General features: G+C 49.0%; 2 protein-coding genes across 2 annotated transcripts in view; one reads left to right on the forward strand and one right to left on the reverse strand.

The window, feature by feature from the left end:
• Positions 1–4,167: 4,167 nt before the first annotated feature.
• Dhrs1 (dehydrogenase/reductase 1) lies at positions 4,168–10,809 on the reverse strand. The gene is made up of 9 exons (XM_021203386.1): positions 10,565–10,809; positions 10,046–10,216; positions 8,787–8,930; positions 8,571–8,650; positions 6,335–6,467; positions 5,888–6,034; positions 5,095–5,164; positions 4,704–4,784; positions 4,168–4,572 (listed from the first exon to the last, which is right to left on the reverse strand). The coding sequence occupies exons 2-9, from the start codon at positions 10,193–10,195 to the stop codon at positions 4,436–4,438; spliced, it is 942 nt and encodes a 313-aa protein (XP_021059045.1). The 5' UTR covers positions 10,196–10,216; positions 10,565–10,809; the 3' UTR covers positions 4,168–4,435.
• Positions 10,810–10,828: 19 nt separating this feature from the next.
• The window catches only part of Nop9 (NOP9 nucleolar protein), an 8,594-nt gene continuing 3,896 nt past the window's right edge, over positions 10,829–15,526 (forward strand). The window contains exons 1-4 of the mRNA XM_021203387.1: positions 10,829–11,145; positions 11,285–11,734; positions 14,440–14,550; positions 15,094–15,235. Coding sequence (XP_021059046.1) covers positions 10,899–11,145; positions 11,285–11,734; positions 14,440–14,550; positions 15,094–15,235 — 950 coding nt within the window. The 5' untranslated portion in view covers positions 10,829–10,898. The remainder of the gene's footprint in view (positions 11,146–11,284; positions 11,735–14,439; positions 14,551–15,093; positions 15,236–15,526) is intronic.

Raw genomic sequence — 15,526 nt, forward strand, 5'->3', positions numbered from 1 at the left:
GGGTGACTATGACAAGTCCCCCAGACTGGACTCTCAGGCTCAAAGACGGGCCTCGTCCATAAGGTGCTTGCCCTGTAAGCATGAAGACCTGAGTTCAATCTCTAACATCCAGGCACAGAGCCAGGAGTGGCTGCGCTCACGACTCTGAGCGGTGCTGGGTAATGGAGACGGGAGGTCTCTAGAGCTAGTCAGACAGTCTGCCTACTTGAATAAGTGAGTCCTAGATCCTAGTGGGAGACCCTGTCTCAAGGAATAAACTGGATGGGTTCCGCGAGTAACATCTGAGTTTTCCTCTGGCCTCCACATGCGGACATATAAAATGTGTTCTCAAACACATTGCTACATACTGCCCCCTCAAATCTTCTTTAATTTTTAAAAATTTTCTCATATATTACACTCCAACTGGTTTCCTTTTCCTCTCCTCCCCCCAGTCCCCCACCTCTCACCTGCCCTCTCCCCCAGATCTACCCTCCACCTACATTCCCTCAGAAAAGAGTAGGCCTTCTAGGGAATCAACCAAACAAGCCACAATAAGACCTGGTGCATATCATCAATCACCTCAAGGCTAGAAGAGGCAGACCAGTAGGAGGAAAAGAAAAGGGTCTCAAAGAAAGCAAATGAGCTGGGCGTGGTGGTGGCACGCGCCTTTAATCCCAGCACTCGAGAGGCAGAGGTAGGCGGATTTCTGAGTTTGAGAAACCCTGCCTCAAAAAACCAACAAAACAAAACAAACAAACAAAAAAGAAAGCAAAGGAGCCACAGACTCCCACACTGTTAGAAATTGTACAAGAACACCAAGCTACCCAGCCATAACATATGTGCAGGGGACCCAGCAGCTATATGCACAATGGCCAGAAGCTGGAAACAGCCCAGATGTCCTTCAACTGAAGAATGGATACAGAAAATGTGGTTCCTTTACACCATGGACTATTACTCAGCTGTTAAAATCAATGACATCATGAAGTTTGTAGGCAAGTGGATAGAATTAGAAAAAAAAAATATCAACCTGAGTGAGGTAACCCAGACTCAAAAGGACAAATATGGTAGATACTCACTTATAAATGGATATTAGCTGTAATGTAAAAGATAATCAAATCTTTAAAACACAAACAAGAAAAAAAACACAACACAAATAAGCTGGGGGAGGGTTGGCACACACCCTGATCCCAGCCCTTGGGAGGCAGAGGCAGGCAGATCTTTTTAGTTTGAGGCCAGCCTGCTCTACAGAGTGAGTTCCAGGACAGCCTGAAACAAACAACACCTGCTCCCCCAAACCAATCAGCCAAACGAAACCAACAGCCTAAAGCAAAAACCTTTGGAGTCTCAATGCCTTGTTTGGTTCAGCCATGACTAGCATCAAGGCCCCACACATTCCTTGTCTTTTTTTTTTTTTTTTTTTGGTTTTCCAAGACAGGGTTTCTCTGTATAGCCCTGGCTGTCCTGGAACTCACTTTTTAGACCAGGCTGGCCTCGATCTCAGAAATCCACCTGCCTCTGCCTCCCGAGTGCTGGGATTAAAGGCGTGCGCCACCACGCCCAGCTGTTCCTTGTCATTTTTAAAGCTTTCTTTTTATGTGGACGTATGGACGTTTTGTCTGAATGTATACATGTGTACTACTTGCATACCTGATGGTTGGGGAGGTTGGAAAGGGCACCAGATGCCTTAGAACTGGGGTTACAGAGTTCTGTGAGCCACCATGCAATGTGGGTGCTGGGAACTGAACCCTGGTGCTCTATAAGACCTGCTTGCACTCTTAAGCTGAGGCGTTCCTAATTTTTGGCACTCCTGATTTATTGGTCTAGAAGAAGGAAGGCCACTTGAAGTGTGGCCGCACTGCTCATTTCCATGTTGTGAGCAGACTGGTGAGCCTACAGGCAGGGGGTCTGTAGGCTTTCAGAGGCCTCCCCACTTGCCCTTTTCTCAAGCCCTCCCTATTATCACCCCTTGCTGGTAGGGCAAGGGTGTTTCTGATGATAAGGGCCTTTGCCTAAAGACTCAGAAGGAATGGAGAGGTGGGGTGCGGGTGGGGTACAAAGCCAGACCTGGCCTCAAGCACTGGAAAATGCCATCCCTCAGCCAGAGAAAGTGCCAATTTCAACTCTCTACTTTGAATACGTCTATGTCTATCTGTAGAGAGCGGGTTCTCCCCATGGCTGACTGGGCTGGGCTTGGGGTTCTTAGGAGACACTTTCCACTGTATGCTTCTCAAAAGCTTTGGAAACCCAGGCCATGAATATTACCTCTGACAGCCAGCGTCCCCCCTTGGGCTCATCTAGGAGCAGGCAAATGTCTTGCTCTGGTAAAGGTAGGCAACATCTCAACTAACCCCTTGGTATCCCGTCAGGGCTAAGACCTCAGGCAAGCTGCCTTCTCAAAATTCTCTGTGCCTGCTGCTGGCATATCGTCCTCCATGCCAGGGACAGTGGCAGTCTCGTTCTGGCTCAGCTCCCCTCTGTAGACACTGCTTCCTGCAATCTCCCCTCAGCCCACACCTATGCATCATCATATTCCGGTGACACTGATACCAGGCCAGCCTCTCATGACTACAAGTTATTTTCCCTCTGCCCACACCTCAGCTCCCGGGAGCTTCCTCTATTACAAGTCTGATCATGCCAATCTTCCTGCAGCTGACAATGGTTGCCCACCTTCCGTGGAAGCTTTTCTACTTTGGGGCCCGATAACATCTTCAGTCTGTCACTGTTGCAGAATTGCCCTTGGCTTCCTAGAAACGGCTTGCTCTGGAAGGTAGCCCGGAAGTGTTCATGCACTTAGTTCTGCGGAAGACGACTCATTCAGGTGATACTGTCCCAAGAGGAAGAACAAGGGTGCCTGCACCATCAGCTGCTTCCGTCCAATTGGAATCAGACAGTATCTTCTCTCCCAGTTCCAGGAAGTTAAGCACACCACAGGATCTGCCTGTGTTGGGAGCCCAGAGGCAGCAGGTATTGTTGGAAAGATGGTGGAAGAGGAGAGTGAGTGGGAGAGACCCTGCCCCCTAGCAGGAGAGAGGGGTCTTATGAGGAAGAACAGGAACAGCAATGAAGGAGAGAGCCTCACGATAGACTGGAGCCCTTCAGAACCTAGACATTTGACTCTCATTTTATTGATTTTTAAAGATTTATTTATTTTATGTATATTGGTACACCATTGCTGTCTTCAGACGCACCAAAAGAAGACATCAGGTCCCATTACAGATGGTTGTGAGCCACCAGGTGGTTGATGGGAATTTAACTCAGGACCTCTGGAAGAGCAGTCGGTGCTCTTAACCGCTGAGCCATCTCTCCAGCCTTCTCATTTTATTTTAATTTACTTTATTTTATTTTTTTGTTTTTTGTTTTTTGTTTTTTTTTGAGACAGGGTTTCTCTGTATAACCCTGGCTGTCCTGGAACTCACTCTGTAGACCAGGCTGGCCTCGAACTCAGAAATCCGCCTGCCTCTGCCTCCCAAGTGCTGGGATTAAAGGCATGCGCCACCACCTTCATTTTATTTTTTGAGACAGGATCTCACTACACATTCCTGGCTAGCCTGGATCTCTCTATGTAGAATAGGCTGGCCTCAGACTTACCTGTCTCTGCTGCTTGAGTTATGGGATTAAAAGTGTGTGTCAGGCTCCATTTTTAATTAATTTTTGAGACAGAGTTTCACTGTCTTTCCTGGAACTCACTATATAGACCAGGCTGACCTGGAATTCACAGAGGTCCTCCTGGCTCTGCCTCTCCAATGCTGGGATTAAAGGCATGCACCACTGTATCTAGCTAATGTAATTACAAGGTGTGAATGTGCATGTGAATGCGGGTACATGTCCCACATGCTGGGCACAGGGCAATCCTGGCTGTTGGTACTCGCCTCTACCTTGTTTCGCAGGGTCTTTAGTTGTTCAGCATAACTGTGTGCACATCACTGTGTGCACCAGGCTGGCTGGCAGGAGAGCTTGCAGGGATTTCCCACTTATGTCTCCTATTGCACACAGGCTTGGTGGAGTTACAGACAGGCTGCTACTGCATCCAGTTTTACAAGGTTTCTGGGATGTGAATCTGCTCTTCGAGCTTGTTCTGAGAGAGCTGTATCCACTGAACCATCTCAGCCTGAGAACCTATACATTTTTACATCGTTGAATCTTTTTCTCAAACATTTACCGCTTTAATACAGAATGAGAACTCACAAATTGAAGGGGAAATGAGACCTTTATTAACTTCTATTTATAAGCATTTATAATTACTCAAGCAAAATATTAAGATGTAGGGATAGGGAAAACCAAGGCACAAAGAACCTACCAGAGCCCCCAGAATGCACTAGACTCCCCGCAGCCACCTTCTCTTCATGGTGAGGACATGCGTATGTGGGAAAGCAGGTTTGTTCCACCAAGACAGCCCCACCCACCTGAGCCTCAATGAGACGAGGTTCTGGAAGGGCGGGGATGGCAGGTCAAGAAGTTAGAATTTGCTGCTGTAGAGGGTGATGACCCACTTGGGTACACGGAGGAAGCCAGGCAAGAAGGAGCTGAGCCATCCCAGGCTGGAGACTTGTGAGAGGGCATAGCCCAGAGAAAAGTAGTCTTTGACAGGGCGGCCTGGGAATAACAGAAGGGCAGGTAGACCCTTATTTCCTTCGTTTTGGACACCCCAACTCTGGCTGAAAAGTTGGGGGAAAGGAGCAGGGCACACAGTTACTGGTTAAAGCTGGCCCAGGGCAAGCACTCACCATCGATATCCTTAAGGCCATAGCGCTGAGCAAGGTCACAGGATGGCAGCACCTTCCCGCTCAAGTTCAGGATATTGGGGTCTGTGGGCACACATATGGTTAAGATGGTGGGCACTGGGAGTGGTGCTGAGTGATGACAGTGGACTGGGACGGGGTGTGGCTGAGGCATGCACTGAAGCCCTGAGCAGGTAACTCTCTGTGCTCACCAAAGGCTCTAAGACCACACGACCCCGCACCGGTTCATAGCAGATCCCAACCAGGAATCCTGACCCCGCCAGTGTTCCAACAGACAGAAAAGGCAACAGTGTCTAGTCATCTCCCAAACCAAATATAGGAACTGGCTGTGAGTGCCCCAAAGATGCACTTTTTTGTCACCCAGTGCCATCATCACCTGTTGCCAAGGCCACCACACACTTGCCACTCATTTCTGGACTTTCGGCTGATGAGAAATCTGGTTTCATCTAAAAAAACAGTTTGAGAAGTTAGGGGTTATTTTCCAAGAGCGCTGCCTGTGCCTATCCCATTGTCACCTTCTGTCCCAGACAGACACAAACCCCAGGCAGGACCCGCACGGCCATGCCTTAGAAAGCATTAGCACTCCCTTTCCCATGCATAAACAGAAGGATCAAAGCATCCCAACTAGTGTCTGGACCTTCTAGATCAGGGCAAGGTCACTGTGGGCTTTGGTGTCAGACAGCCTGTCCTGTTATGACACCTACCATGGAACACATTTCCCTCCTTCCTGTCATTTCTCATTGAGAGGGACTGAGCCTATGCCAGCACACTTAAGCAAATGCTCCACCGCTGAGCTACACTTCCAGTCCTGGGTCAAGATTCTTAAGCTCTCTGGGTTTCCAATTCATTGCCTATAAAATGCAGTTATTAACTGCTTTAGAGGATTAAAAGAAGTAATGTGCTGTGTGCTCAGCCTGTGTCTGCTCTAGGAAGTACCTGGTGCGTGGGAACAACTACCCCTTCTCACTTTAGTAGTCCCACTATGTAGCCCTGGCTGGCCCAGACCTCAGTCAGGTTGGCCTTGAAGTCCCACAGATCCCCTCGCCCCTGCCTTGTGAGAGCTGGATTACAAAGAGACTGCCACCCCAGGCGCTGCTTACAGTTGCTACTGCTCTCGAGACTGGAGAGATGCCTCTGCTCTCTATTTCCCCTCCCCTTCCCTTGCCAACCTTCTTAAATAGAGGGTCCTCAGGATTCTCTTCTTTTGTCAAAAACTCCTTCACCAGTTCTGTTTGCACCAGCCCTGGCCACAGAGACACGTAGCTGACTCCGTGACGCCGTAGCTCATGGGCACAGTCAGCAGCCAGTCTGTCACACTGTGGAGGGAGAGAAGGCAGAAATGAGACCCTGGACACCTGCCCACCTCACCTTCCTCTGAGTCTAAGAGGATTCCCCAGGCCCCCATCCTTCTCGAGAGCCCTGATGTTTCTGCCACCATCTTTCCACAGTTGATACCTACGCTGGCAGACGGACAGAGATCCACAGATAGGACGATCAGTGCATGGGACAGAGAAAGACGAAGGTCACCAGTCTTACTACCCTGACAACCGTGGACCGTTACCAACCGTCAATACTGCTGTGTACCCCCCCCCCAACTCCTGTGCCTTGGTCCTTACCGCAGCTTTGCCCACACCATAAGGGACATTGAACATATACTGCAGCCCCCCAGGGGAGGAGACAATCACGATGAGTCCTTTGCCAGCTGGCACCATCATCCGCGCCCCATACACGGAACATAAGTAGTGGCCTCTAGAAGGGATCAGGGGAGAAGAAGAAGGAGGAAGGGATTGTGGGAATGCTGGCTCAGTTGCTTCCCAAGTCCTCAGTATCTGTGGTCAGCATAGAGGCTGCATAGAAATAGCTGAAGACCTGGGGGATCAGGTATAGGCCATTCCAAGGGAAAAACTGATACAATTAATGGTAGACAAGAGAGAGTACGCATGACATATAATGGGGCTCTTGCACCATAAGCATAAGATAGTTCAGGGGTGTGTTAAGCCATGTATCTGGTCAGCTGGGTTCATGGAACAAACGTATAATCTCAGCACCATGAAGGTGAATGCGGGAGAATCGGGAATTCAGGAACACCCTTGGCTACACAGTGAGTTTGAGGCCAGCCTGGGCTAGATGAGACCATGTAATAAAATGAGCAGATGAGCTGAACAGAAAGTTTTCAAAGAAAAGATGCAAATAGCCACCTAGATACCCAGAAAATATTCAATAACCATAGCTACAAGGGAAACGTAAATTAAAACGACTTTCAGATTCCACTTCCTCCTAGTCAGAGTGGCTTTTATCAAGCAAACAATTCACAAGTGCTGGTGGTGGCAAAAAGGAGTCCTATTCACTGCTGACAGCAGGACAGGCGCTTCTCAAAAACAAACAGAACACGACCCAGCCACCCTACACTTGGGCAGGGCTCGAGGCAAACAAACCGCACAGAGATTTGCATCTCTACAGCTGACCTACTCACAACAGTCTAGAGATAGAACCAACCTAGATGTCCATCCACTAATGGGTGGATAAATGGAGTGGAGAAGGTGGTACAGATACAAAATGGAATTTGTACAGCTGTAAAGAAAAACAAAATGGGGAGTGGGGTTGAAGGGAGTGATGGGGATGTGAAGTGAATAAATAAATGGAACAAGAAAAATGAAACCACCTCATTTGCAGGAAAATGGATTCAACCAAAAACCAATTATTATTGTGGTTACTACTTCTGAGATAGGGTAGCCCTGGGTGTCCTGATACTAGTGCACCATGCTGGCCTCAAACTCACAGAGATCTGCCTGCCTTTGCTTCCTGAGTGCTGGGATTAAAGTCATGCACCACCACGTCTGGCAAAGTAAGCTTGACTCAGAAAGGCAAATACCATGTTATCTCTCATATGTGGATCCTAGCTTTAAAACTATACATGTATACGCACATATACAGGGAAGGAAGTGCTCTGAGGAAGGCGGGAAACAGGAAACAAGTGACAGGAGTAAGGGGGGGGGGGAGACCTCGCTGAGAGGCGGGTGAGGGATGGAGAGGGCAGCGGGGCTGAGAATGAATGAGAAGGAAGTAGAATGACAGGTGTGGAGCGATCAGAACCCACAGGAGCATAGACATGCTACATTAATTGGTCCATCCTTTTAATCATTTGAGCTTTCCTTCTAATCATTTTTAAAAACATAGCCCATGGACTGTGTGCAACACTGAGAGAATCCTTCCTTCTGGGACTTGTACTTGGATGGGCAAAGAACGAGGTTGGAACGAGGCTGCTATCTTGTTAGAAAACCCTGAGTTGGGAGGTAGGGCACATCTTTAATCCCAGCACTTGGCAGGTGGATCTCTGAGTTCAAGGTCAGCCTGGTGCACAGAGAGAACTCCAGGACTGCCAAGGCTACACGGAGAAACCCTGTCTCAAAAACCAAACCAAATCAAACCAAACCAAAAAGACAAACTGAGACAAAGCAAAGATTCCCATTCCCAGGCTGAGGTGGCTCAGTAGGCAAAGGCCGTTTCCTGTGCAGGCCGGGAAAGCCAAGCTCAAGCCCCGAAACTCACAGAAAGATGTGGAGAAAGAGAACTGACTCTCTGGACTTGTCTTCAGATCTCTGCATGCACACGGTAGGCACAGAAACACACCTACACACCCATATCACATACACATGCACACGCACACACATGGGGGAAAAAAAAGGGTGATATTCTTAGGTGCAAACCCACAGGCATGGGACTTCTCAGGAAGCAAGAGGGACAAACGGAGTAGAATGGAGATGAAAGAGCTGGGGAAGCCAGAGGAGAAAAGGCCCAGGCTCTTGGGCTACTAAACAAGAGGAGCCCAGGCTCTGGCAGTGAAGCACACACCTGAGTCCAACATTGTTTATGTCATCCCAGATGGAGGCAGGTACTTCCCAGAATGACTTGTTGGTGGCATTCAGGATTGCCTAGAAGACATAAGGGTGATTGACTGGGTGACTGACTGGCATGAAAGTATAAAGGGCCGGCTAATGGGTCCATGAATGGAGATAAAGACTCAAGGGTGGGTTTGGAATGTAGAGCTGGATCGAGTTAAAAGGTTACCTGGACACCAGCATAGGCATTATTGACCAGAACATCTAGCCGCCCTTTCTGTTCCCGATCTACTTGCTCGAACAGGCTTTTCACTTCACTCTCCTGGCTTGAATCACACACCACGGGTACACACCGGCCCCCGAGGGACTGTGCCTGGAGAGGGACATGAGGATGAGTTCACAGTAGTGTGTCACTTTCCTAACTCCAGTGAAGTTTAGGGACTGAGAGCTCAGGACTCAGCCAACAGCTGGGACATGGCATGCAATGGCTCCCTCTGGTGTCTGCTTTAGGAATTTCACCACAGTGGCACCTCCCACAACAGAGCAAGGTACATTGGACCTCAGGTTTAACATCGCATTTACCATAGGCAAGACCTTACTTAGCAATTGTTCTGCTAGTTCCAGGCAAGAGATGAGGCATGGCGTCCACTCTCGGACAGAAGTAACCATCCTCTTTGTCCTTTCCGACTCCTTTGCTGCTCACTTGGAATTCTTACTCAGCCTCCGCTCTTTCCCTCACTCAACCAATGCTCTGACTCCACAGTGAAAAACCAAAGCTTCTGAAAAATGTGCCCTCCCACCAGCTTCAGAGGAAGACGACCCTCCCAGCAGCTTCAGAGGAAGACGACCCTCCCAGCAGCTTCAGCGAGCTCAGGGTCCTGCTTCTGCTCTGCTCAAACTGCAGCAATGCCTCACCTGACCTCAAGTCTTTTTCAAGTCACTTCTTCACAATCCAGCCAGTGTGAAGCATCTAAAACTCAAATCATCTTCTAACTGGATCACCAATCTAAGCCAACTAAAGCCTAAAAGCTTTTTTTGAGAGGGTCTTACTACATAGCTCAAGCTGGCCTTCCACTTGAAATCAATCCCCTGGCCCAGTGTCTCCAGTGCTGGGTATAAAGGCATGCATGCCATGCCGGCTTTTTTTTCCTCCCCACAGGGTCTCACTCTGTAACCCTGGCTGGTTTGGAACTCACTATGTAGACCTTGAAATCACAGAGAGGTTCTGGCTCCTGAGCGCTGGCATTAAAGGCAAAACCCAACTCTCTTGCAGGGAAGAGGAAAATTAGAGGAAGCCACCAGTATAACTTTTTTTTCTTTGCAAAACCTGAAACTCTCAAACAGAAAGATTTTTCTTCCCATTAAGCTCTCTTGGTAGAAAAACTCAACCCTACATTATTTATTTATGGTACTCAGTAAACATTACGATTTGCTGGGGGCGGGTGGGGGATATAGTAATCAGAGTGACTAACTCAGGTGGTCACTTACCTCCTGGGCAGTAGCTCTAAGCGTATCCAGATGTCGGCCGGTAATGTAAACTGTGGCACCTGCTTTGCAAAGCTGTAAGGCAATGCCACGGCCAATACCCCTGGAGGCACCTGTTACCACACACACTTGGCCCTTCATAGGTGCTACCATGACTCACATCAAAGGGGATATCTGTGGAGGTAAAAAGTCGCTTTGAGGGAATCCTGTAGATTGTGTGCCGAGGCAGGTCTCTGTGAGGGCTAGACAAGTTTGGACTATTTTGAGGGGAGAGAAATTTGACAGAAGGATAACTGAGTCCAAGTCTCAGGCCAGGCTGTCCTTTTAGGAGTCCCAGGACTCTCCAGCGTTACACACAGTACTATCACGAACCTCTGGGTGCGGCTAACTTGGTGGGGAATCTGGCGATGCAGCCTAACAGCGTATGCCCAGGTAGAGTGCTGGGCTCTCTGGAGTTCTGGCTACCCGTCCAGACCCACGGAGAAACGCGAATCCCTGAGCCGTAAGTGGTCAGAGCCTTACCGGCAGCAGACGCAGCCTCTGGGTTTCTTTCTGCCCAGATCGCCAGATCTATAGTTTGAGACCTTTGATTCTTGCCACGCTGGAGTGCGTGCCTGGATGGAAGTCCGGAGGTGGATGAGGATGATATGGAACCAGCCAAGGATAGCCCTGGAGTTCCAGGGTCAGACCGGGGAAGGGTGGAGCCCGCAAATGGGGAAGGGCGACCCGCAGCCACGCCCATCATGCCCGCCCGCCCGCCCCGTCGCAGACTCGTGACGTCTCCGCGCGTCCGGAGCGCGCCGGCGGTTGTGGGAGCTGCAACCGGGAAGCGTGAACGGCTGGGACCAAAGCACGCATGGGGTTGGGGCCGCGTTCCGCTCACAAAACGCGGCGCCAGTTCTCGGGTGCCGGCCGGCGGGGACGCGCGGCCCGGGGCTCGGGGCGTCCCCCTCCCGGCCGCGATGGTTGTCCCCGGCTGCCGGCGGCCGCGCGTGCGGAGCAGGCCCCCGAGACTCTCCCGCACCTGAGTCCGGAGGCGCTCGGATATTTCCGACGGGCGCTGTCAGCGCTGAAAGTGGCTCCCGACGTCGCCGAAGAACGAGGTAGGAGCAGCTAATGCCGTGGGTTAAGTGGAAGACCCACACACGGGACTTTCAGGGGAGGTCCTGGCTAAGTGATGGGTAAGTCTTATCCTCCTCTCAGCCTAACGGTTTATTTATGACCTCATTTTTTTTCCCCCAGAGTTGATGGCGCGCAATATTTTGAAGGAAGTGGAGGCTCAGGCTCTAGCCTTGGCCACGAACAGGACTGGTAGTGAAATGCTGCAGGAGCTTTTGGGGTTCAGTCCTTTGAAACCCCTGTGTCGAGTGTGGGCCGCTCTGCGCCCCAACTTGCGCTTCGTGGCCTGTCATCGGTGTGGGGTCCACGTATTACAAAGTGCTTTGCTGCAGCTGCCTCGATTGCTGAGGCGTCCTGCAGAGGCAGAGGAGGAGGAGGAGGAAGAGGAGGAGGATGGTCCCTCGCAGACCCTCGAGGAGCTCGTCCTGGGACTAGCCGCTGAAGTGTGTGATGATTTTCTGTTCTTCTGTGGAGACACGCATGGCAGCTTCGTGGTCAGGACTCTGCTGCAGGTGTTGGGGGGCACTCTTCTGGAGTCCGAGAGAGGCAAGCCCCGTGGCTCCCAGTCGTCCGGTAAGTACTGTAAGAAAGGGAAGAGGGGCTGGTGAGCAGGAGTGGTCAGGAAGTTCCGAAGCCAGTACATCTTCGTGGTGGAGCGTGACCATGAAGAATTAGCAGACCCTTGGGGTAGAACCTGGAAAGTCAAAGAATAGTGTGCCCAGGAAGGATGGATACACTTACATTCAAGGACCCACTAATAGGCACAGGGGGAGCAATGTGTTTCACATTTTTATTTCCACAACTTTTATTTTTTAACTTTAAAATACATCTGGGCATGTGTACACACTCGGATGTGTGTGCCTTCTGCGGTATTTGTGTGGAGGGGAGAAGACGACTTTGTGGGCGACAGTTGTCTCCTTCCACCGTGTGGGTTCTGGGTATTGAACTCAGGTCGTCAGGTGTAGTAGCAATCACCCTTATCATAACCTTCCCGGCTCTGACATTTTCTTTGGAGACAGAATCTCCCAGCTAGCCCTGCTGGCTTTTGACTTGGGATGTAGCACAGGCTGGCCTTGATGCTCCTGCTTGCTCCTGCTTGCTCCTGCCTTCCAAGTGCTGGGATTGCAGACTTGTGCTGCTACCATGCCTAAGCTGGCCTTGAACTCAGAGCTCCGCCTGCCTCTGCCTCCCAAGTGCTGGGATTAAAGGCATGCACCACCACCACCACCACCCCTGCTTTGTTTTGGGGGCAAGGTCTTATTGTGTAGCACATGTTGGTCTGAACTTGCTATGTAAGCTTATGCTGGTGTCCAGTTTATTGACTTTCTGCCTCAGCCTCTCTAGTGCTGAAATTACAGGTGCGTGCCTTTGCACCTGGCTAGGAAGTTTGTTTTTAACCCTGATGTGACTTGTGTGTTGATGTTAGATCCAAGCAAAAGTTTAGAAAATGGTACCCTTTCCACATGCTACCTCTTTTTCTGATATTTTCTTTCCTTTTAAATTTTATACTCTATTTTTAAAAAATGCTAATTACTGATGGGAGCAGATGCAGAGACCCACAGTCAAACACTAGGGGAACCCAGCAGAAGAGGGAGAAGGATTCTAGGAGCCAGAGGGATTGAGGACACCATAAGAACATGACCCACAGAATCAACTACGCAGGCTCATAGGGACTCACAGACTGAAGTAATAATCTCCGACCCGGGATAGATCTGGGCTGGGCCCTCTGCAGATACGTTATGGTTGTGCAGCTTGGAGTCTCGAGGGGCTCCTAACAGTGGGAGTGGGGGATATCTCTACCTCTTGCCTACACTGAGAACACTTTTATTCCTCCCGGGTCTCCTCATTCAATCTTGATGTGAGCATCTGTGCAGTCTTACTGTAATCTGTTACGCCATGTTTGATTGATACCCCTGGAAGGCCTGTTTGTTTCGTTTTGTTTTTTGAAGGGAAACAGAAGGAGTGGATCTGGGGGAGAAAGGAGGCGGGGAGGTGGGAACTGGGTAGGAGTGGAGGTAAGGGGAATGGATAGGATGTAATGCATATAAAAAGATAAAAATTAAAATAAAAATGCTAATTGAGACCACTAACTTTCATGTTTCATGTTATAGGATGTAACCTACGTTTAAAAATACTGGAGAGCCAGGCAGTGGTAACTCACACCTTTAATCCCAGCACTTGGGAAGAAGAGGCAGGTGGATTTCTGAGTTCAAGGTCAGCCTGGTCTACAGAGTGAGTTCCAGGACAGACAGGACTATACAGAGAAGCCCTGTCTCAAAAAACAAAAAGAAGCAAGCAAACAAACAAACAAAAACAGAACTAAAAATACTGGGAAATACACTTAGAGAGTATAAGTGAAGTCTGGTTTTGGTATACTATAAATCCTGGCTGAGAAATTTGAGCCCTGAATTATAGGGAAGGGAGTTAAAAATCTTGGAGAAAAAAATGAAAGAATATTTTACTCCTCCACCGGAGACACTCACCTGTCCTGCATCTCCGAGCTGAGCCCTTATTCTTCTGTGGCACTTTCCTTCCTGCTTATGAAGAAATATAGTTTTAACTTGGCTATTGTGCACCAAAGCTGTTTGCAGAAGTTTTTCCCTTCCCTCTGCTGCTTGAGGAATTTTCTCTTTCCCTGCCAATATAAGCAAGTTCAATAGCTCAATACCACCCAGCCCCTTCCCCATCTGAGAGGACTGGCTAAGAAGTCATGATGACCATAGCTGTGGAGCAAGATTAGCTGTTCTCAAAACTTGGCTATAACACAGATACCAGTCCTTGGAAACCCTGCCTCAGTTTGAATTCCGAGATAAACCACATACTGCCTTAACCTTGCTAGGATTCCCTGTGACGTTAATAGCTGTGACTGACCCATAAGTTCAAAATGTATTACTGCTTTGCTGACCAAATCATAATAACCCACCATGGGGGCAGGCAAAGTGAGTCACTAGGCCAAAGGGTTATTTAGTCACTATACAAACCGACCAATGCCTGAAAAGGTTACTTACTACGCCAATGGAAATAAGACAACTACCTTGTTGCTCATATCTGCCGCTTACAAAGGTATAAAAAGTGTGTTCTTTCTTTGTTCTGGGTCTCTCCTCTGGCCTGTGTGCTGAGAGGGGGGGGGTCCCCAACATGCTGGAATAATAAAAATCCTCATGCGTTTTGCAGCGATGGCAGTCTCTGTGGCCTTTGTGAGTGAGGGTCTTTTAATGAACTCCAACACTTGGCTATCTGTGATCTCATTGTTGTTCATGTTCTTGGTCTTTCTTTAGAAACACAGAGGACCTCAGCTCGGGAATGTAAACCAACTGATTTTGAGGTTCCTGAAACCTTCTTGAATCGCCTTCAGGACCTGAGTGCCTGCTTTCTGAATGACATTGCTGGTAAAAAGATGTATTAATTACTACATGTTTCAGAGGGAAATACCCGACCAAAGTGACCTAAGGAAGAAAAAGTTAGACTCACAGCTGGAGGGTGTAGTCTGTTATATCAGGGAGGTGATCATGGTAAAGCTACACTGTATCAAGTCAGGAAGCAGGTAGATAAATGCTGCTCTTATGGGTGGTGCTACCCACACTTGCCCACAGGTGGTGTGCCCACCTTCATAGACCTATTCCAGAAAGTCACTCACAGAAATGCCCACAGGTTAGTTTCCATAGTGATTGTAAATCCCATCAAGTGGACAGTCAAGAGGAACCATCGCAGAAGGGAAGTGGGAAAGGGGTCTAGGGTCTTCTCGGGGGTTCCACCAAGCAGGAGCCTTATATCAGGCCACTCCTGTCTCAACACCAGTCAGGGTTAGTGCTATAAGGCACTCTCTGTTGACAGTTTTGTATATAGAGTCTCCCTTGTTGGCTGAGCTTTGAGGATGTACAGGTAATCTGGGTTTGGGACAAAGTATTACATTCTTTCTGCCTTTCCTACAGTATTTATCACCGACAAGATCTCCAGCTTTTGTCTTCAGGTGGCCTTACAAGTTCTCCACCACAAATTACCTCAGCACTGTGCTCACCTCTGCGATGCAGTCATTGATTACCTGAGTTCTCGGAATTCTTCAGCAGATGGCAGGTGTGATCATGTCTTCAGGGGTCACCGAAGCTGGGGGTGTTGTCTGAGACAAATGAGATAATGTGGTGTAGCTATCTTCTGGGTGAGTTTACACTCTTTGATCTCCCCAAAAGTGTTTGTTGCTGGGCGGTGACACACAACTTTAACCCTAGTACTTGGGAGGTACAGTCTTAATCTGTTGTCCTGGCCAGTCTCAAACTCACAAAGATCCTCCTGCCTCTGCCTCCTGGATGCTGGGAATAAAGTCAGCCATGCCTGATTTAGTTTTATTTTTAGATTTTTTTTTTTTTT

This window comes from Mus pahari, chromosome 8 (assembly GCF_900095145.1).
Source record: "Mus pahari chromosome 8, PAHARI_EIJ_v1.1, whole genome shotgun sequence".
NCBI lineage: Eukaryota > Metazoa > Chordata > Mammalia > Rodentia > Muridae > Mus > Mus pahari.

Coding starts and splice junctions, on each gene's coding strand:
- Dhrs1 (XM_021203386.1), bottom strand. CDS start 10,195: ATGGTAGCACCTATGAAGGGCCAAGTGTGTGTGGTAACAGGTGCCTCC. Junction 5,165..5,887: donor AGGACCCTCTATTTAAGAAG/GTTGGCAAGGGA, acceptor CTGTTTTTTTAG/ATGAAACCAGATTTCTCATC. Junction 4,573..4,703: donor TGGCCTTAAGGATATCGATG/GTGAGTGCTTGC, acceptor TGTTATTCCCAG/GCCGCCCTGTCAAAGACTAC.